Source organism: Pempheris klunzingeri, chromosome 19 (assembly GCF_042242105.1).
Source record: "Pempheris klunzingeri isolate RE-2024b chromosome 19, fPemKlu1.hap1, whole genome shotgun sequence".
Taxonomy (NCBI): Eukaryota; Metazoa; Chordata; class Actinopteri; order Acropomatiformes; family Pempheridae; genus Pempheris; species Pempheris klunzingeri.
In genome coordinates, this window is record NC_092030.1 from 6,604,409 (window position 1) to 6,627,531 (window position 23,123).

The 23,123-nt window shown below is 39.9% G+C and overlaps 1 protein-coding gene across 1 annotated transcript in view; it reads left to right on the forward strand.

The window, feature by feature from the left end:
* npr2 (natriuretic peptide receptor 2) overlaps window positions 1-23,123 on the forward strand; it is a 53,661-nt gene that overhangs the window by 25,030 nt on the left and 5,508 nt on the right. The window contains exons 8-18 of the mRNA XM_070850668.1: window positions 561-681; window positions 1,912-1,986; window positions 3,009-3,086; window positions 5,520-5,624; window positions 6,720-6,791; window positions 7,625-7,784; window positions 7,883-8,038; window positions 11,307-11,475; window positions 20,016-20,162; window positions 20,870-20,993; window positions 22,917-22,985. Coding sequence (XP_070706769.1) covers window positions 561-681; window positions 1,912-1,986; window positions 3,009-3,086; window positions 5,520-5,624; window positions 6,720-6,791; window positions 7,625-7,784; window positions 7,883-8,038; window positions 11,307-11,475; window positions 20,016-20,162; window positions 20,870-20,993; window positions 22,917-22,985 — 1,276 coding nt within the window. The remainder of the gene's footprint in view (window positions 1-560; window positions 682-1,911; window positions 1,987-3,008; window positions 3,087-5,519; window positions 5,625-6,719; window positions 6,792-7,624; window positions 7,785-7,882; window positions 8,039-11,306; window positions 11,476-20,015; window positions 20,163-20,869; window positions 20,994-22,916; window positions 22,986-23,123) is intronic.

Genomic DNA, 23,123 nt, shown 5'->3' on the forward strand with positions numbered 1-23,123 from the left:
TATTTCAGCATGCGTTTGAAAGAAAGAACCCTTTGTCCAAGACTATAAGTGCCTAAAAGAGTAGTTTTCCACTTCATCAGAGTTCAATAAATAGAGCATATGGACTGGTGAAGTTAAAATCTAATAAAAGGCAAACACATGAGCCTGTACGCGTGCGTCACTACATGCAAACACCGGATGTGAAGTTCTGCCATCAGATCTGAGAGAGCTATCTCAGGAAATACCATTGGGGCAGATGGAGATCAAATATAACGGCACAAATGGAGCAATTATTGCTTTGTGTTAGGTGATTTGTCAGATTACATGTTGTTTTGAATGTTGTGCAAAAAAAACAGACCAGAAAGCAAAAGACCACCTTGCCTCAGAAGGATTTCCATTCATTTGTGTAATTTATATGAAAAGTGAAATTAGAAACGCACAACTGCATGCAGACAGAGAGTTTTGTGGTAAAAACATCCACCCTCTCAATGCCAACCCAACCCACTTTCTGTGAGATTGTTTATCTGTTCTATCTGCTGCTATCCTTGTTAATTTCACCACCTGGTTTGTCCTTTTTGCAGGAAACTGAAGCTGGAGAAAGAGCTGGCTGGAATGCTGTGGAGGATTCGGTGGGAGGACCTTCAGTTTGAGAGCCCCAGTAAATACCACAAACGAGCCGGAAGCCGGCTCACCCTCTCACAGGTAGGTGATCTTCTCAAACAATGCTGTTGAGTACAGATTCATATACTTGCGCCGTCAGCTAAAATATAACAAAAATGTGCAGGTGAGGTGAAAAATGAACCAAAGCACCTCATGGCTTTTGAGGGTTAAAATCTGCTACACCCACATGATCTCATATGAAAGCTGGCAGCCCTGAACATCTCTACATAATTCTGAGTTTTATATCGCCTTTTATTCCGTCAGTGTTGCTGGCACAGCCTCCAGTGTGTGATTAACAAGTTGTTGTTCTTCTGGCAGGTTACGTTGCCATGTCTGCCAGTGGGAAAGACTCAACACTAGGTCCACAGCTTTCATTCATACACAACTGATTATCGGTTTCGAGATGTCACTGCTGTAAAATTGGACCCACCAGGAATCTAAAATGCTAATTTGACATGTTTGAAGTTTGGAGCTTCACCCTGTTTACACACTGCGAGCTGTGTATTAAAATGCAGTTTAGAGTTTTTCTCAGAATCTGCAGCTCTGAGAGTCCAAATCCTTTGTTAGTTTACACATTCCTGAAAGCTTTCCCAGTGGTTTATTGAAGGTGGCTGGGTTTTGCGGTGGCAGATGCATATTAAGTGATTGTTAAAATAAGCTCTCGTCTGGCCCTGGTCCCTACATGTATAATATCTCATCACGTTCTCCGAGTATCAGGTTCTGTTGTCTGAGGGCTAATGCATCTCTCTCGGGTTGTGTTTCCTTGCACACGTGGAAGCGTTCATGAAAAGCACATGCACACACCTTTTTCATTACTGGTTTTCAGTCCAATTCTTGGGATAATGTGTGTGTGGAAAACACAGTAATTTTCCAGACCAATGTATTTTCCAGCGTGCCATGTGTTGCCAATATTTGCATTCTATACAAATGCGTAGTTGAATGTGCTGGCTGTCTGTATGCAGTGCGCCCACTTGATTTTTATTCACTCTGTGTGCACTGCAGACATTTGCCCAAGGACTCAAGTTGGAATTATAAAAACTGAAAACACTTTTATTTTTATTTTCTCAAATATAAGTGAAAGGCAATTTGATGTTGCACAGAGAAAGGTATTTTGGAGAAGAACGTCAGAGGATGACCCCTTTCTAGGAAGCTACATTGCAGTGAAGTGGAAATGCAGTCTTAAATGTCCAAGATTTAATCCTCTTTGCTCTAATCTACACACTTCTAACTGCTTTTTTTTTTTCTTCTCACTACTTCTTTGCACCTTCTCAGAGAGGCTCCAGCTACGGCTCCTTGATAACTGCCCATGGAAAATATCAGCTATTTGCAAAAACAGGCTATTTTAAGGTAAGGCTTAGTGAGTTCTGACATTTTCAACTCCTGCGCACTCCTTTCCCACCCACACATGTGCACACTCGCAGAGAAAGCCGGAGAGCTGGAGAGGAGAGAGAAAGAGAGTGTGTGGGCGAATTTAGGTAGTTGGTTTTAATGTGAGCTGCAGAATGCGTCAATTTTCTTCTTCTTTTTTTTTCTTTCTTTGTTTCTGCACTCCCACCTCGCAGTCTGGACGTGGCCATCAACTTGTTGCTGCTGTTAATTTATCCGTTTAAGATGGAGGGGGTGTGAGGAAATGTGACAAAAGGAGCCCGCCGAATAATTAGATAGCTGTCTTTGTTTTTAGCTGCATGATGCAGCTTTTCTATAAATGCTGATGTCACGGTACAGCTTGAACGTCTCATGGATCATTGGAGGTACTGATACACTTCTCAAGTTCAGCGCAGGCCAGAGGGGATTAAATCTGACACCAAAGCTCAAACAACCTGCAAATACTGCAAAATAACCACCGAAATGATGATGGTGATGATGTTTTTACAATTTATCTGCTCTCAAACATACGGCACATCATCTGCTCCTGACTCTATACTTCATTTTGAATGAAAGTTGCAGCTCCCACATGGACTGGCTGCTGTCCATGTGAGTTTCTCCAGTCTGTGGTTTTGAGATATTCACTCCGCTACCTTCGTTTACTGATCCTCATATATCAAAGGGACACATACAATTCTCCTTCTGCAGCAGACTGAAATAGGCCCCAAATGTACCTGTAGGCTATACTGCAGGGTACTGTTCTCTCCTGTGAATGCTGTTTGATTTCTTCTCTCTGTTTTCATTTTCTTCAGTCTTTGTTTGTCTAAACAAGAGTAAGTAAGTATGTTGCTGTTGTTGTTTTCTCCGCCTTATTTGCATCTAGACCAAAGTGCATCCTAGTTTTATGTCTTCAGGCTATAAAAAGCCATGTATGAACTGAACTCTCATCAGTGCTGTCCCTCAGACTGGATTCACAGCTCTGTCTCTTCTCATGCTGCACACAGGGGAATCTCGTGGCCATCAAGCATGTCAACAAGAAAAGGATAGAGCTGACCAGACAAGTTTTACTGGAACTCAAACATGTAAGTGTTCATTGAATATCCTATGGTATGGTATTTTCTATAAATCAAGTCAGCTCAACCTTATTTATATAGAGATTATAATCTGTACACATACAAGACATTCGTGTTGTTTCCAGCCACAGCAGGCAGCTGTTTTCTATAAAAACTGCCCATGACCAGCTTTGCACCAGGCAGCAGTCAGACAAGGTTAGCGACTAGCTGGGGAACACAGTGGAGCATTTAGCAGCTAAAGAGCCAGATATTTCCCTCAGGAGAGGGTAAAGACCAAAAACAAAGCTGAAAGAGAGTGAACATTAGACATTCATCAGGTGGCGGGAACATGACTTCTCCAAAAGAATGCTAGTGTTGCTCCATGTTAGCTGGATGTGCAAATAAACAACTCTTGTTTACTCATGTTTACCATGTCACCGTAAACTTGATAATATGTTTGTGTTGCACTTTCATTTTGTTTCTGGTCCACAACAAGAAATCTTGCCATCTAGGGGCCAGAATGCCTTGAAGCTTGTGTGTACTTTGTCCCCAGAGGATGAATGCAGGTGCTTTAGGTTACTGCTCTACCTTTCCTCTAATGCTATAATATGGTTAAAGTTTCTGCTCAAACAAAGCAAATATAAACATTTAATTTAATTGAATTTGCTGAGCTCATTCCTGCACCCCTGAGGACGATCCCTTCTTCTTTTAATGACATGTGACATTTGACATTGTGACATTTGCTCTAATGGTACCCTCAGGACAAAATTTATATTTTTAGGTCCACTTCTGGTATTTTACAAAAGAACAGTGTAAAAAAAATAGTGTTCTGTAGGGTGAAGTAGTCTACTGTACTTGTTGCCACTGACTGACGAAGACTTTCATATGAGCTTCAATCATTCCACCTGCTTTACAAAGCAGGTTCTTGAAAAGTGATTAAAGAAATACCTACTCAGAAGGACAGTGGCCGCTTTATGTTCAATTTATTTAGTTATTATTGTTAGCAGCAAGTGAGAGGTGGCTGCTTATTGGCATGTTCAACCAGAGCCACTGCAGGATGTTGCTTGTTAAAGATTTAACATCCTTTAACTGTCTCTTCAGCATCTTTGAGAGCAGCTGTTGATGAAAAGCTCCTTTTAGCTGGGAAATATTTACGAGCGAGCGATAAGAACATCTAACAATTTATGTGGTTTGGTGATGGAAGCACAGTGTAGCATAGGGAAACCCATAATGCGAAATTACACTGGTGCTCATGAACAAGATGGATGCTCATGGGGAAGATTTTTGGCCATTTCTTCACTTGTAACATCTCTTCACTCAAATTCTCTCTGCATCAGCTCTGTATTTTCGGTCCTTTTACATTTGAGTTGCAGCCTGCTAGAGGAGAGCAGTTTGGCCTTCCTAGATGCCTCTGTGGCCTCACGGTCAGTCAGCAGGCACACATGGGAGAGAGGCTGCTGTCTGAGCTGGCAGCTTCTCAGACGCCCCGTGGGCCTGATCGGCTGTCAAACCTCAGCTCATGAAAAAGCCAACCAGATGGGGGAAGAGACGGGGCTGCCAGTGGAAACTTAACCACTTGTCTTCCAGCAGTCCTCCCCCTGCTCCCCCCTGGTGGTTCTCCCCCCACCCCTTCACCAGAGTGCAGCAGGGGAAATTATATAGGCCAAAGGGTAGGCTAACATCCCCGGAGCAGTGAAACAGGAGCGACTAACTCCCTGGTTTTGGTGTGAGAGTAGCTGTCACTCACCGTGCTCAAAGAAGAAAAGTACACTGTTGAAATTATGAACACCGTTTTTGAAGTTTCATGCTGGCTGCAGAAAGCTGTTCTTTTTTTCTCAGTGCTGCTTCTGTCAGCGCTCATACGGGTTGGAATGAAAGCACAAGGAGGATGTCCGTGTAGCTTGTTTCTAGAATAGAAAATGACTGGGCTTTTTCACACTTTCTCATAAAACAAATCTGCCAGAAAATGTTCTCCATTTTAATCACCTAACCTCAAACATTCCTATTTTCATACTTTTAATATTCCAAGTGATTCATGTTTTGGAAGACGTGTTGTATCGTAAAAGCGGTGTATTATTATTTTCCATGTAGAGCAGTTTTACACGTTCAGCCTGCGCCACTCTGATATTCCTGCTCGTACATCCTCTCAACACCTCAACGTTTTTTTCATCACCCTTAGCACACAGGCTCATTCATAACCTCCAAGGGCAATTTATGCACATGCACATGTTTCAGGTGCCCTGAGCAGGAATTTGCCTCAACACGTAGAAAAAGACACCGTGCCAACTAGCCGACTGCAAATAGACTATTTTGATGAACTGCTGGCAGCGTTATTCTCAAAACTTTGTATATAAATGAACCGTCAGTCCTCTTCCCCGTCCTCTGTTTCCATGGGGTTTGGGACTGTGATGTTTGGAAAGAGTTACGCTCACAGTTGCAGTGTGTTTGTGTGGTTATTTTCAGATGAGAGACGTTCAGTTCAACCATCTAACCAGGTTCATCGGAGCCTGCATTGACCCTCCCAACATCTGCATCGTAACAGAGTACTGTCCCAGAGGCAGCCTGCAGGTAATGTAATCCACTGATGAAAATCATGGTAATCTTGTCTGCTACTTAAAGCCCCTCTCCACTCAAAAATATGTTTTGCTTATTATTGCTTCATTGGGATGTTTGAGCATCACTGTGCAGAATAAATTATGTGCCGAATTTGACCGTAAAAAAGCTGTTTTCAGGTTCATCTGTGGAAGACATCTATGTGCAAGCGGGATTTTGTGACATCACAGCTAGACTGGAAACCAGTATGCAAGTGTGATGTGGAAACTCTAGGTCACATACATGAGCGGAGACATTGTGTCCAGCAGTTAAACTTTTGAAATGAAAACTATTTGCATATTCATAGATTTTTACCTTTAGTACTGACTTAACTTTTATACCAAAATGAATGTGAATTTGTCAGGTGTGATTGTCATAACTGTCTTAATAATTAAGATGTGGAAGATTCAAGTTACAGCTCAAATAATCCTGGAATTAAAAGTTTGTAACATAAACCAACTGATGGACTTTGGTTTTTACAGTGCCAGTTTTAGCATGCACAGTCTCATCATACTGCTGTTCCTGGCAGCGTTTGTACTGAGCTCTGCCCTCTAAGCTCTGCAGGACCAAGTGAAATCATCTTATTTAGTGTATAGCGAGCTTATAGTACATGGAGAGCTCTTCTTTGAGGTGTGGCAGGTTTTGTTCTTTGTCTTAAGTTCAGTTTTTGTGATGCCATGATGCTTAAAGTAAAGTTGCTTTCTGATACACCAGAAGTGTCCTCCAATGGACAAACTGGAAAATGATGGGAAACTCAGCCATGGACTTCATCACTCATACTCGATGAAGTGCATACTAAAGGGAAGAAAAAGGCAGATAGCTGCAACTGATGTGATGTGGCTGGTTGTCAAAGCCTGTTACCTATTTGAGTAACTGCATTAATGTACTGCAGGGGTAAATTTGTGACCCTGAGGATGAGACAGAATACATGGTGTCTGGACTAAAGGTGGTTTGGAACTGTCTTCACTGCTGAGAGGGTCTTGGAAGTTTAAAAGATACAGCAGAAACTAGCTTTTATTCTTGTCTGTAATAGTTTTCTGCTCTATTTTTGATCTGTTTTTGTTTTTCCAGGACATTTTGGAGAATGAGAGCATCAATCTGGACTGGATGTTCCGCTACTCGCTGATCAATGACATAGTGAAGGTACGTGGCGGTCAGATGCCTAAAACGCTGTAAACAAGTAACAGAAATTAAACACAGGACAGAATCGTTTTATATGATATTTTCATATAAATGTTGGAAAAAACTGTCCCTTTTCAATGTCAGATTAGATGCTTTGTGTGCTTTAGAGACACAGACAAAATGTCTTGGTTGCCATGGATTCACATGGAGAGTTTGTGAGAGATTGAGTGAGGCAGAGAGGGGGAGCAAGAGGGAGCAACATGCAGAAAAATATATTTTTGGCACAGTTCAGTGTATGAAACTACAGTAAATATTGCTGTTATATAGTGTAAAGTAGGATAGAAACATAATCATAAACTTTGCTAAAATTTCCTTCCAGCTTAATCAAAACTAATCATGGATTTACTTTAGAAGATTATTTTTAATCTGTCCCAACAAAGAGGCTTTTTGTCAGGTCGAGCGGCCTCTTGGACTCGATATTGAACTTCATGCACGACCAAGCGCTCCAACTGAATTCTCCACACAGATAGCAGTATTCTGCAGAGAAGAGGCGCTGCTGAAGCTTTGAGGCACGTTTGACTCACCATTTCCACAAAATATTGAACATGAGTACATTCAGTACCCGCCGTCCCCTCCCCAAAGGAATTAGCAGTAATTCCAGAGAAACTCCTCCATTACTGAGCTGTCCTCAAAACACGGCCTCTGCTCAAAACCTTCAGCATACATCCACGTGTCAAAGCGTATTATTTCCATATGTCCAGATTTGTGTGTTTTCATGTATGAATTGCTGTAGAGGAAAAAAAGAGAGGGTGAGAACACCCCTTAACGCTTGACTTAACTCTCCTCTCCACCAGGGAATGAACTATCTCCACAACAGCTACATTGGCTGCCATGGAAATCTGAAGTCATCTAATTGCGTGGTGGACAGTCGATTTGTTTTGAAAATCACGGATTATGGCTTGGCCAGCTTCCGCTCGTCCTGCGAAAACGATGACTCGCACGCACTCTATGCAAGTAAGTAGAAGCAGTGAATCTTTTCATACACAGAAACATCAGCTTCTGGCGTGTTTCAGACATTTTCTGAGGGTTTCCGACTGTACTTGGTTTGTCAGAGAAGCTTTGGACGGCTCCTGAGCTGCTCATCTACGACCGCCATCCTCCTCAAGGGACTCAGAAGGGTGATGTGTACAGTTTTGGCATCATACTGCAGGAAATAGCTCTGAGGAATGGACCTTTCTATGTGGAAGGCATGGACCTCAGCCCCAAAGGTAAACACAACTGTCTTTTATAGGCCTCAGGCAGGTCAGCTGACCACTGCGGTCCTTTAAACCAGCAAGCATGCTGCGAACTGTAACATGTAAAACACAAAAGAAAAGTACATCAAACAGTGAAATCAGTACAAACAAGTTGTGTGTCCCCAATTCACCAAGATACTAGTCTGAGGAATATTTCAGAGGAGCTGGTTTCCTCCAACAAGGCCAGAAAAGACGGAAGTTCACATAATAAGAACTTCATTCATTGACATTTCAAAGTGGACTAAGGTCAGACCACTATATCGTGGCCCTGCAGCTATGCACACAAACAAAAGACACATGCTGGCCAGATGTCAAAGGCAGGTGGAGTCACAAAAACCAACACATCTCATATCTGGGACATGACATTATGATCGCTCCTAAGAAACAACCCAAACAAAGCACAGAAAAGGAAAATGACCAAGACGAGTGAAATAAGACAAACTATAAAATGTAAATAGCCAACTTGTCAGGGACTGTGTTCTGTGTCTGGAGGAAGCTGAAGCAATTAACGTACTGGATGTTGTTTTAAGATGCTGGAGGATTTTTCAAAATTTGTACAAGAAATCAAAGAGCACTGAGAGCGAAACGACACTGAAAGGAACTCAGTCACCATAAAGGATGCTGCACGTTTGAGAGAGAAGTTAACTGGTGGGAAGACAAGTAGGTTTTTTTTCCAGAGCAATACCTCAAAGGATAGACTCACATTTTTCAGATTAAAACAATACATACCTTTATGGCCAGTACATTGACCATAACTCTCCTCTCTCTTTCTAAAGTGATTCAATTTAAGTGATGGGAGACTAAATACACAGTGCTTTTTCTGTTGATTAAATCAACTCATTCATTGATTAATTCATTCATTCAATTGATCAATTTAATTCAATTAATTCCAAAGTTTATATCTTGCACAAACAAATCATCTAGGTGTGATATATTGTTTCCATCGCAGGATGGACCTGCCGGTGTGTTATTTGTGCAAGGCTTGATGTATGAAGCTGTTAGATGATAGTGGGTTAACATGCCAAAATGTTTTGCTGTCAGTTAGCGTGTCTGGATAATCCCATGAGGGATGGGTTATGTAAATGAAAAAAAAACATTCATCATTCATTCCAATTTTACAGTGTTTTTAGTAAAACATTTCCTCTTTTTGTCAGTATCCCTCCACTGCAGCTCAGCAGTGAAAACACTGTCCTAGGACTAAAAAGACAGCAGCTTTAAAACATATCCACTTTATTTGTCTGACTCAGAGTCTTTTAAGCCTCACATTAACCTCTGGTGAATTTACGAATAAATGTTTGCACAGAAATGGGGCTGTGCACCCATCGCTTACATTTAAATCACTTTAGTAACCTGGTCATGACCTGTGTGCACAGGAGGAACAATTAGAGCCACCAATAATGCTGCAATAAAGTAAAGTAAGTAAGATATGAATCCACCCTTTAACAGGAGGAAGTCAAATTCAGAACTTTGCTGGATTGAATGAAACTTACATTTTTGTCGCAGATTGGCAGATGAAGCCTCCAAATGTGACATAATACTGATGAAAATGATACTTTTGGACATCTGCCCTCTTTGATGTAGCCTTCCACGCATTTCTATCGTCTTCAAAAATCGTCAAAGATCGGAGCTTAATAGTTGCTGAAACTTTGGCTCTTCAGCTTCCTGCACACATGTTGCGGTTCGACCAGTTTCTTCACCAGCATCTACTTTTACCCCCACCGCTGCTTCTGCTTACTGACAGCAGGAAGAACTCCAACTTCTACAGCAGTTCAGCAGTTCAACTTTTACACATTCGAAGTGGATGTGGAAAGCCCTCCCAGGGCGCCTCTTCCATGTGATGACTTTCATTAGCCTTTTATTCATAGTCACGCTTGATGCTTATTGTACAAGTGCCTGATACTTATGCATTAACAGACTGAGAGCAGCAAAAGCAGGCACCTGTTCTCTGGTGTCTGAGTATGTTAAATCTGAGGGCTGTAGCTGTATATAACAGTGAAATCTTTCATGATGATACTAATAACAGAGAGAAGAGGATGTGGCGGAATAATGTCGGGAAGGATGTGTCTTACAAACTTTTAAATTGATATGATTAATGGATCAAAAAGGAGGAATCAGCTTCAAGAGTTGAACTGCAGTGCTGAATATATTAAGGCTCATCCAGCAGAAATACAAAACTTTGAAAAGAACATCAATATTCCTGAAACAGTAATCTAGGTTTAAAAGTTCCCTCTGTTTAGCAGTCATTTAGTGCAGTATCTCCTGCACTTACAAAAACCTGTGGGAATCCATATAGATGCCAAACTGAATTCCCCACAGAGAAATCAATAACACCAGTAAGGAGTTCTTAGTTATACACAAGCAGCTCAGTAAATGTTTTTCAGCTGCAGAATTGAGTTTACACTCAATCCAAAATCATGAAGAAGACATCACTTTGGTTTCAGTTGGTCCTATAAGGTTTGTAAAAAAAAATGGTGGATAATGTGGATAATTAGAAAATCAACAAAAAAAAAGCAGAAAGAAATTAAATCAGTGTATTCTTTCTGGCCAAGAGTTAGATGAGAAAATATATATAAGGACATAAAATGGCAAAAACAAGAAGCCAAACACAGAAGAAAGACGCTGAGCACTGGAGGCTTGCCAAGTGTTATCAGAACTGGACCAGCACTTCGGGCTCATTATTGGAAAGGCAGCTCACTTGGGTTATGCCAACATAATTGATGTGAACTGAAGTGTTACTGTAGTGTTTATTTAAATGAAAGGACCATAGTACTTTGTAAAATAATGAAAATAATTATTGACTAATATTAGAAATGATACAAATACAATTTTAATATTGATTCTCGAATATTATACAACTGAAGTAGTAACGAAGTTGGATTGTCAGCGCCTAGGGGGTGCTCCAGCGTGTACGCAACTTTTGTCCCAAATCCCAAATAAGAAAACATTGGGGATTGTGAGAATCTTCGTATAAGTGTGGTTTAAGAGGAAAGAACAGTTGTTGAATGTGGCCCATTCTTCTCATCTCACTTCCAGCATGAAAAAGCAAATAAACATATTTCCAAAATGTCAAAATATTCCTTTAAAGAAGCATTTAATGTTTATCTGGAAAATTCAAAATCACAGTGGTGTCCAGCTGTAGCTGCATGGATCACCAAGTCACACTGAGCAGAATGAAATGTGCTCCATGCGCTCACACTACATTCCCCACTGGAGACCACAGTCTGTGTCCTCTCTGCTGCAGAGATCGTACAGAAGGTGAGGAACGGTCAGAAGCCGTACTTTCGGCCGACCACAGACAACAAATGCCACTCGGAGGAGCTGACCATCCTGATGGAGGCCTGCTGGGCCGAAGACCCTGCAGAGAGGCCCGACTTCGGCCACATCAAGATCTACATGGCCAAACTCAACAAGTGAGACCCACACTTCACTTCTTTTCATTCCACAGTCTGACAGTGATTTCTCTTAAAGAGTCACAAAGACAGACAACCAAAGCTACCTGCATAGCTAGATAACTGAGAAAAGATGGCTAATTAGGGTAAACTGTTTAAATGAAAGAACTGAGTTATAGCAAAACACCAGCAGCTGGAAGCACTCTTGATTAATTCTTTTCTACACTTTCATCATCTTTTTCAAAACAGAGATCACTTGACAAATTGAAATCGACAGAGGCTGTTCTTTCCCAGACTATCAGTGCCAAGCTCAACATTGTGTTGAGAACCTGATGTCCCTCTGACTGCCGTGCAAGTTGATAAATTTAAGCGATTCAAAAAGGCAAACAGGAAAGGAATCATGTTCTCTAAATCACCAAGACAATTTTAGATAAAAGGCTGTTTGTAATTCCTGACAGGAAGTGTTCTTTGCTGCCTCTCCACATCCGAGTGAGTGTGCGTGTGTTTTCGTAAGAAAGGGGAGTATGTGAATCCATGTTTACGGTATTGTTTTCAATGATCCCATGAATCATTCATATGCATATTTTGGTTCTGAGTTTTATGTCGACACAGGAAGGGAGGCACGCATGTTTTCCCTCGAGTAGGTCAGCTCTGTCAGAAAGAGTTACTGTATGAAGCTCCGTGCCGACACAAAGTGACACCAGAACACACAAAAACACACACACACACACATAAACACACAATTTCTGGCACATTTTGGATTTGAACTAGACGCTAGATGGACAGAGCTGTTTGAGAAAATGTAATAACAATAGTATATATGTTTAGATGTAATTCAATCTTAATAATGAAAAGTGTGAGAGGAAGTGCAGAAAGACCAAGAAGTACTGTAATAGAGAATTTCTGTACTCTTCTTCTGCTTGACTAAAAACAACAAAATATTAGGAGTAAACTGTATATCAGTACCAGGTCTAAAATCTCAAATACAGGTCTCTGTGTGTTGCAGAGTGATTAATTGCTCTCTGAAGGTTTGAAGTGGCTTCACATAAACGTCAAACGTCTTCCCCTTTTCACCCACCGGTCCTTAATTTGATTTACTTCATTTGCCTGACATGCAGTTTTTCTGCACATTACGTAGTAACTTAGGGCCCTGCATAAATGTAAAGTGGCATTAAACTAAAGTCTCATAACATAAAAATATTCACATCAGGGTGGACATTGCAGAAACCTATTGCATTTATCAAATAATTAAATGGTGTCCCTCTTAAGACTACAAAAAAGGTCTTATGAGTAAAGATGCCATAATCATAAGATCGTTGATCTTATAAATATGAGAAAAGAAAGTTCTGAAGAAATATCTCATCATGATTATAAGAAAATATGTCAGAATTTGAAATATTTCAACCTTTACTTGTAATTGGGATAACTGATCATTAGGAGATAAGGTCTCCAATGTTTTTGTTTCTGTAAATGCAACACATTTCCATAAGACTAAACCGCAGGAATCCATCATTACAAATGCAGTTGTGTGACTACTTGTTGAAACTTAAAGCCCCTAAAACACTACTAAATCTGTAGTGTTTATCTATAACACTGATGTTCATGACCAAATAACAAAAATCAAAGCACTCAACTGTCAAAAACTCAAATGAATCTGCTTCATCTGCTGGCTAATAAACCAACAACCCACATGTTATTTGTCAACAGATTTTGATCAAAATGGTGCTAAATCCTAATTGGTGCTAGAAGTATATCACCTTTTCCCAACTTTTCAAGGACCCTGTCAGGCTCTTTAAAACTCTATTCACTGATTCATTACCTCAGTAAACACTTTCCTAATGAGTTTAATTGTCTCAATCACCACTTTCAAGTCCTCTTCAATACAGCATGATGTTCATTTTGTAAATGATGGTCCAACTTAGAGTAAAATAGACCATAAAGCAGCACATGCTCTAGGGCGGACTACCTTGTGACAAAAAAGTCTGAGTCATGCTAAAACCTAACCAATCAGACATGGGGGAGTTCATGGACTGAACGTCACTTCTGGCGAGAGCCAAAACGCCAAACTCAAGGCTTCAAAACAGCAGTCAACAAGCAGCGTAGTGGCTATTTCCTTCCCTCTTTTATATAATCTATGGGTGTTAGAGGAAATGTGCATAAAATTCAACATAAAGACATCTGGAAAATTGGATGTAACGGTGCAGCCATAATAACGAGACATCTTGGACATGAAATCTTCACTTAATCACAGCGTTATTTAGCTTAGAGAAAAAAGTTGGGACAAGCAAACAGAAATATACAGCATACATGTGTGACAATCCCATACAAACGACAAAAAAAAGGGTCATTTTATTCATATTGTTACTGTTAAAGGCTATATTTAAGGGTAAATTCAGCAATGAGGGAGTGAAGCAGGGTCCCTGAGTGAATGCAGTTTCTAGGTTGTAATGTTGTGCCTGCCAGCCACAGTCGACCTTCCTGTCCTGCGAGTTGTGACATTGAGATCAAAACACGATTCATGGTTCATTACACTGACTGGCAACTGGGAGCTTTTTGCCTCTAACACGGTCATGTTGTTTTGCTGTCTGTAGCTCAGCTCAAAATGGGTGTATACTTGTGTGTCATAGCGTGCAGCGACCCTGCTGTAGCTGTTCAGGGCTGATTTCCACCTGTTGTTACCACTGGACAGATGTGTCACATGATCAGGACGGACGTGTTGTGCTTTCCTTGTATACCTTACAATTATTGTGTTTGCTTCCTTCATGTCACTTTGTGCTATTGAGCGATGGTGTGAAGGTTTACCTTGTGTCAGTGCTGAATAAGACACTTAATAATTCATTCAATAAATAGCCAAGGTAATCATGTCTGCATTCTTTCAGTCACTGTAATAGAGAGTGGCGATCACAATGAGCAGGAAGTTGATGTGTGCTGTTGAAAAGGGGAAAATTACTGAGCCTTCCTTCACTTTGCCTGACATCATCGTTGACATCAACAATATCCACTGGCACTGGAAACTTGTAGGAGAAAACACAAGCTGATCACAGTTCTCCACGTGATATCTCCATGGATACTGTAGCATACTTTACTCCCATACCTGCTGAATTAGTTATTCAGTATTATTAGTATTCATTATTTTAAAGGAGAACTTGCTGTTGACTCAAAGGGCCCTTTATAGAGATATGATGAGCAGCACTCTGAAGGCCCAAAATATGAATAAATAATTTTGATTTCTTGACCATTTGAAAGCACAAGGTAATCCAGCCCAATCCTTTCTCATGAAAAATAAATTTCATTGTATTGCATTATATTTTGATAAATGTCATGGATTATCTCTCAGAAAACACTGATATTGTGTATTTATTTTAGCCCATTAACACAAATACACTTCACAGTAGTGTTGACCGTTTTCCGAAATTGCACCAAAAGTTTAGACTGATTTCATATCCAACATCTTGTCATCGCTCTCCTTTTATTTCAGCCTGCTCTGAAAATCGGCTTGCAGTCATTTGAAGTGCACTTGAAACAAGTAATCTATCACAGTGAAGATTTCATCACCTTTATTTTTTTGCATGAATTTTCCTTGCTGGTGAGTTCAAGGCCGCTCTGACGTCTGATGTTTTGAGAACTGGATGTCTGAGACCATTATATTCATGAGCTACAGTACATTGTTGTGGAATCAAATCCATGTGATTACAGCTGCATTTCTTTGTGGAGTACTGTGGTGTATAATGACTACAGAGCCTTGATCTTTGAGGACAGATGTTCACACAGAGATGTTTGCATTGCAATTTTCGCATTAAATAGTTGTTGTTGTAAAAGTATGCCAGATCATCTTGCACATCACCACCAAGTTACCGCACATAAATGCATTAAGATGCAATATTTGTGAAATGTTTGTGAAATGTCCAAGCCTGACAAAACTATAAGTGAATGTGTGTTGATTTGGTATGCAATATAAAAAGAGGTGGTTAGGGAATCTATAAACAGATTATGTGCCTCACCTATTCTCTGTTAGCTCAGCAAGCTAATGCAGGATGAGTCCAGTGATGTATAGCTTTCCATTTGCTTGGAGTCAAGCGCTCTATATGATTGACATCCTCAGAAGCACTCAAGGATGCTCTTGACAGCTGCATGCAAAGCACCTCCTCGAAGCCTCTTGCCACAGTGGCCCTTAGCATTAATGCACTGTTTGCTGGTTATTTTCATTAGGTAAATGTATGTTGCTGACATGACATGATGGATGGGCTGTTATTTTGGTATGTGTATGTGCTTGGGCTTGAAGGGCAAGGTAACAAGAAGGGTGTTCAGCAGTAAACGGTTCGGTTTAACACGTACAGTGAGCTGACACTGGCCATGAATAACTGACCTCTCCTCTTGCATATCAACTCTCCCACTGTATGCCATCACTACTTTTGACGTGCAAATTTTTTTCTTCTATTCTTCTTATTTCTTAAATAACTGGCAAAAACATTGTCAAGCACATCAGACCTGAGGAAAATGTAACTTTCCGACACATGTTTAGCTGCTTTATAAACAAGAAAGCACTCAGAGAGTGCATACCTCAGCCAAGACTGCAGTCTTCTGCATTTGTTTTTTAAATAGTAGAGAATGCTTTTCATTTTTAATCAGTGTCTGGATCCAGATCTACCTCAATATACACAGTGATAGACAGACCTGCAGACCGTCTGATGACAGCCATGAGTTCCTGAAAGCTACATAACATGACAGCTTTGTACAAGTTATTTACATTCATCAAGTTGTTGTAGGACCATCTTCAGGTGAAATGCCACTAACTTCTGCAGGATCACTCAGGTCTCATATGTGTATCTCATATGTGCATGTAATCAGTCAGTACTTAAAAGACTAGGTTATGCTAAGAATGACTTGAAATTAACTAGGAGTTTCCCCTAGAATGAATACCAAAATACATCAACCTTTCCAGTTGCCTTCCCATGAATTTATATTTACAGTTTTCTTTTACTTTCTGGGAAATTATAGAAAATAAAGCACTACTAGCAAGCTCGCTAGGCTTTTGGACCATTCAAAGCGCTTTAAAACTATGTTCACATTCACCCATTCACAAACCACTCATACAGGCAGGCTGCCAATGAAAACTAATCATTAGTTTCCATGATAATCCTAACCCAGAGGTAGAGAGTTAGGATTAGGATTAGGTCACATGCTTTGATCAAGCTGGTGTGATTGGTGACACTTGGGAGTTAATAAAGCCGTGGCACAAAAGTTCCATCACTGTCAATGTCGGCAGCAAATAAGGATGAAAGATACAAGAGCAGCAAGTGCCCTCTATCCCCCTACCACTGACCTCGGTGATATGTCTGCAATCGTTTTTATATTGGAAACAACGGAGGAGGTCCTTGGCCAAACTTTCCACAAACTTGTAGTTAAAAAGGTCGATGCTTCACCTTCATCTTTTTTTGTCTTATTTGTTAACATTATTTGTAACTATAGGTGGATGCCAAAGGTATTTACAACAAACAGCAGAAACAAAAAGAAAATAAAGAAGAAGAAGAGGGAAAAAAGGATATTGGGTTGGGATAATCTGGCTAATATGGTGTAGAGAGGAATCAGTTCTGGATGAACTGCAGAAAAGAACACCAGGTATTATTGAATAGGATGAGAGTGTCCTTCAGGTTTGATATGAGAAAACAAACAAAACCGCCCAACTGGTGTGCAGAACCAAAATGCATGGAAGTGGTTATTTATTGCAGTTAGACAGTATGTGCAGGTGCATTTTTTGAAATGTATGACTGGAGACGGTATTATGTATTATATGTCTGTTATATTACATGTTACAGGTCTGTTTGATTTATATTCAAGTCTGATGTCCATTTGTTTTTTGTCATTGAAAAGCTATTGTCATGGTGAGATAAAGAGTTTGTAAATCTGTGCAAAGAGTTTTGTGGGCGGAAATAAACGTAGTTTTAGTAGTAAGGGTCGAGTTAAGTTGTGGAAGTTATGAATATCAATCTTTTCTTTTTATGGTCTGTTTCAGCTGTATGTATTGGTCGTGGCAATGGTGGGGTAAGTTGTAAGTTTGTTTGGAAAGGTCGAAAGTCATGAGAGAGCTGCCAATAAAAAGGTGCCCCAGGCTGGTTACTCCTCTCTGTTTCCATGCAGGGAAGTTGATGGGTTCCTTATTGATTTTAAGCATGGGATTGTGCCAGATAGGAGTGAGAGTAAAAGGAGAAAGTTTTAGGCTGAGTATGTCGTTTGCTTTCTACCAGGCAGTGACAGTGATATTTATGGTGTTAGATTTGAAGCAGCTGTGTGTCTTAACTGATTTATCAATGAATACAATATGGTGACTGGGGCGATCTTTACAGATGGTCTGTACAATGTCATGCCAGGCAGAACAGGATTTATTTGTTGGGCTTCAGACAAACTGAAGCTGGTTAGAAAGTGGTAAAAACTGGAAGTAGTGGTAAAAATTTGGTGAATCAAGCCCGCCATATTATTTGCATTTTTGAAGTTTAGCTATTTTAATCCTGGGCCTTTTGCTTTTCAAGTAAAATGTATTGACTATTGAATTTAGAGAAGAGAACCAGCCCAGGGGTGGGTTAACAGGGGTAATGGCAAATAGATGGATAACAGTGGAAATGTGGCCAATTAAAAAGAGTGTTAGTCTATCCAGGTCCTCTTTGAAGCTGGGCAGTAATGGGGTAAATCTGAGTTTCAACATATCCTTTGGGTTTTGAAACATAGATCTCAGGGTATTCAATAGATGAAGTTGTGTAGTTGTAGCATAGGTCCCCAATCTAGCATCCCAGTCAAAATGGCTTATAGGCAGAATCTTGAACTTCGATCAGTTGATGGAATAGCGAGAAGCCTTGCCAAAGCTATGAATCGGATTGTGGACTGATTGGAGGGATGTTCATGAATTTGTCAGATATATAGTTCATCTGACAAATTTGAAAAATTGCTTTAAGATGAATGAGGTCTTAGATCAACATATAGGATTAAATCAAGTCTTTAGCATCACTGTCATGATAGAGACAGTTCTTAGTTTCTACCGTTACTATTAGTTTAGATGAACGGTGGGAAAATGTGGATGTGTGTGATGTGCGTGATGTGCAGTGCAGTAAACAGTGCACAGCCTGTGTGATTGCATTCAGCGCACTGATACTCATTACTGTCTTTCCTGTCTCCCTCTGATGTTTTGTTCTTTAAACTTAAACAACATGTGGGTGTGTGGAGGATCTGTGACCCACAAGAAACATGGCAGGCAGCCAGGCATTGATGCTTTTAGCCGCCACAGTGGTGTGGATGACTCACCCTTTGCTCCGTCGGAGTAAATTCGTGTACATGTGTGCGTAAGCATATGAATGTAGAATTCTCCAGGGACACACATTATACAATACAAGTATTATATAATTGTAAAACATATGTGAAATTGTACGATTGCAGCAGTAGAGACATAAATAGAGACCTTTCACAGCCTGTTTGGAGAGTTTTTCCTTCATGTTTAAAGGTAACAGCAATTGCTTCTTTTATGAGAGATTCTGTAAAATAAAACATAAATATCTCATTGCTGGGTGTGATAAAGATAAAGTCTTTTTGAAAGCTGTTGCCAATTGTCACAGGTTAGAGAAAGCCTTGAATGATTAGACTACAAACTGCTCACCTGTTAAAGGAGAACTCCACCAATTTTACACATGAAGGTTAGTTTACTTGTCATTGTGATAATAATCCTGACTGTTATCTCAACTTGGCCAAGGAAACAGAAAATATTTTTACAGAAAGCTGCTTTTTTGGAGCTTGACCCACACAAGGGATTAAAAATCAGGATATCTTAGCTTGCTGCTTCAGATTTTCTTTTTTCCTTTTTTTGTCATTGTGTGTCTCCCAACTTTATAGAACTGCAATACTAGATCACTGGAATATCCATTAAATTTCATACACCTCCTTACTGACTGGAACTTTCCCCACCTCTCACAAGTGTGCTGATTCCATCAGTAGTTTTAGATTTGCTGGGACAAGGGTTTGTCCTTTTGACATTTACAGTATAACCAGGAGTTTTTCCTTTGTTAAGAAACAAAGTTTAATGTTCCACCTAATATATTTTTTACGATTACATTTTCAGTCCAAATGGAAAAAATACAAATTGTTTGTCCCCCTAGATCTGATCGATGCCATTAGAATGTACAGTATATGATAAGAACACACATGAGATAACCAATACAACCAATCACAAAAGGATTTTATAAATCAAAGTATGTTTACAGGTGTTGGGGACTACCATAGTATATGTGAAATAAATTGTATGAAGCCTTTTGGATCTCCAGAAGATGCTGCAGGAACTCCAATAAAAATGCCAGGTTTTGTAGAAAACCAAAATTATCCTGTAATTACTGACATGATAACTAAAATTATAGGTGTCAGTGTTTTTGTACTTGGTATATATATTGTATATATGTCAAAATATTTGTTTTATAGTGTTTTCTTAACCATCAAATATCAGAAAGGACCTGAGCTCTTCTCTGAACAGGGGTTTGTGTGAATATTACCTAATTCTACTTTATGTGTGTGTGTATTTGCCATAGGGAGGGCAGCACCAGTATTCTTAACAACCTGCTGTCCAGAATGGAGCAGTATGCCAATAACCTGGAGAACCTGGTGGAGGAACGAACCCAAGCCTACTTGGAGGAGAAAAGGAAAGCCGAAAACCTCCTCTATCAAATTTTACCACAGTAAGAAAAAGTTACAAACTCTGTCACACTTTTGTCCTCCCACTCAAAAGCTTAAAACTCCAATTAACTTGAAGCAAATAGGGTGAGTGTTACCAGCATGCCTCAATGACAATTGCGTTAAATCCCTGTATTAATTAAAGAAACAAAATCCCTCTCAGAACCACATTTTATGAACAGATACACAATAGTACGATCTCACTGTAGATGAAAGGAAACAGAGAGAGAGGATAGGCAAAATGCTCATTAAGGCGAGACAGAAGAGCAGACATGATAGTGAGCTCAGGATTTGGATAACAGTAGCAGCAAATCCCTATCTTTCTCACCCATTTATCCTCTATTGCTGCTGAAGAATTTTCCCTCCTTCAAAGCCACCCAGACATGCAGAGAGAGGCCTGAGAGAAAGGATAGATATCATTTCTCACCACACTTGTGAATTAGACTTGCTGACTTCTGACTTCAATGTTTTTGCCTTTGGTATTATTTGATTAAGAGAACATTGATGCAAGCAGAATTAGCAAAGACAAACCGACATCTGGTTATAATTGAACCTGCTAGGCATTCTGTAGATGTGTTTTACAAAGATGAATCTTTCAGAATTTTTAGTTAAACCAGACAAAGTGTCAACAAAACAAAATTGCTTGTTTGACCTTATTTTTAATGTTTTTAGTCATTTCTTAGTCGCCTCATGTCTCTTTCTCTGCATTCAGTTCAGTAGCAGAGCAGCTAAAACGAGGGGAGACGGTGCAGGCAGAAGCTTTCGACAGTGTCACGATTTACTTCAGCGACATCGTGGGCTTCACGTCCATGTCTGCAGAGAGTACACCGCTACAGGTACACAGCGATCAATATGTCACTGTAATCCCATTCTGCAAGTCACTGTTCCTGTGTATTCAGTTTCTTGTTCTTTGATGAAATGTGTCTTAAAGATTTGAAGTAACAATTTCCCCTTTTCTGACTTTCCTCAACATCTACCAAGCACCCCTAAAAACTTTTAAAACTGTTCGTGATAAACAGTCGCAGTGAATTCTTTTTCCCTTTTCATGCATAAAAGAGTTCACCAGCATCAGGCCTCTACCTACAGTGTGTCTCATGGTTCCCACAGTGTGTGTTCCCACACAGGGGCCGCAACTCAAAATAGTACAGTTGTTAGATGGAAGAGTGTGCTGACGCAGAGTTGAGTCACATTATGCCACCACATAATGTATCTCCCTCTCACTTGAATACCAAAGGGAGGTTTCTAGACCAAATACATTATCATGATGTCACATCCAGGCAGACGGTCTCAAGTGATCACGGACAATCTGACACCTTCAGATTGTCTTCACCCTAAGAATCAGCACTTGCTCCTATGAGAAAGAACCAATTATACCAGAAATTCAAATCACGGGTCTGAAATCTGAAACTACATGAATGCTGTTTCCCTTAATTACATACATTTCTATAGGAAAACATTAAAAATAACTCACATTATAGGTTAAATGTTTCATGTTAAACCAATACAGAGGAGGTGACAACATTGATGGTGCCTGCAGCTGTTCCTGTCAGGCCACATACCCCCCACCCCACCCCCACCCCCAAGTGGAAAATTATGCAGCTGGTCCCATTGTCAGCCAGTCAGTCAATCAAATACTTCCCCATGTGCTGACCTGTAATTGTAGTGGCCCTCCAAAACAGCCATTTTGAAAATGCTGCAGTGCATTAGTGAGATATATCACTTCTCTAAATAAAATGTTGTTGAAAATATGAAGAAAGTCACCTGCACCCAGAGCCACACAGGGTAGGTTTTACAGTATAATGCAGGAGTCACCCTAGAACGACTTATCTTGTATATTTGTTTACAAGGAAACATCGAGGACCTCTAAAGGTCCAATCTGTTATTTTTCAACCATATAAATTACAGGTTTGTTCATATAATGGATGTTCCTGAAGTTTTGATGAAAAAAAATGGTGGTTATGTTTCTTAATTTATCACAACTGAAAATATTCATGATTTAACGCTGCATTTACATTAATGATGTAAAGAGACTTTAAACAACATTGGAAAACAGAAATAATTTAGACTTTATTGAAAGCCACTCTATTCAAAGAGTGACAGCAGGCTCTAACCCTGTGTTTTGGGCAGCCTTTTTGCCCATGTTGTGCCTTTAACAGTTCAGTATGGACAAATTGATGTTCAAGTTTCTCACTGTTCAGATTCTAGTCCATCACCGTTTAGATGTTCTCATTAACTTAACACTGCTCAATCTTAAAGTACAGCACAAAATGTTCTGACCAGACAAAGATCCATCTGGGTTTTATTCCATCTATGTTATGTTCTGGCAGTTATTATTAAATATGAGGGCTAAATAAATAATTTGTGATTTCATAAACAACCTCTGGCATTACTGCTACATCACAACTATTACACCCCACTATTTGTTGAATTTAATACAGATTGTTTTTAATTTGCCATCTGTGGATTTAATTTATGATCCTGTAAATGTGTGTCAGTAAGCCTCAGCGGGCGGCTCTCCAGCGACAGATGAGCAGAGATAATGTGGGAGTTTGTGAGGTTTCGCAGACGCAGTCTCTCACTCTGTTGGCCTTTTAACAAAAGAACACACATGTTGAATTTAAATTCTGTTTACACTTTTTTTTAATGTAAGTCAAAATTCCTTCAGTTGACAGACTTCATTTTCAGTTCTTATCTCCCTCCTGCAGTGCTGTTGCTTTCCTCAAGTCATACAATAAGAACTCGTCTGTCTCTCTCTACAGGTTGTCACATTGCTCAATGACCTGTACACCTGTTTTGATGCCATCATCGATAACTTTGATGTATACAAGGTAAATTAGGATGATCCGTGTGAATAATTACAATTTATTTCAGTATTTGTTTTAAACTTAACTTGAGTTTTGTGTCTTACTTTATGCTAAATATGCATCATAGCATGAGGGTTTGAGAGGGAAACAGAACCTGTAGCA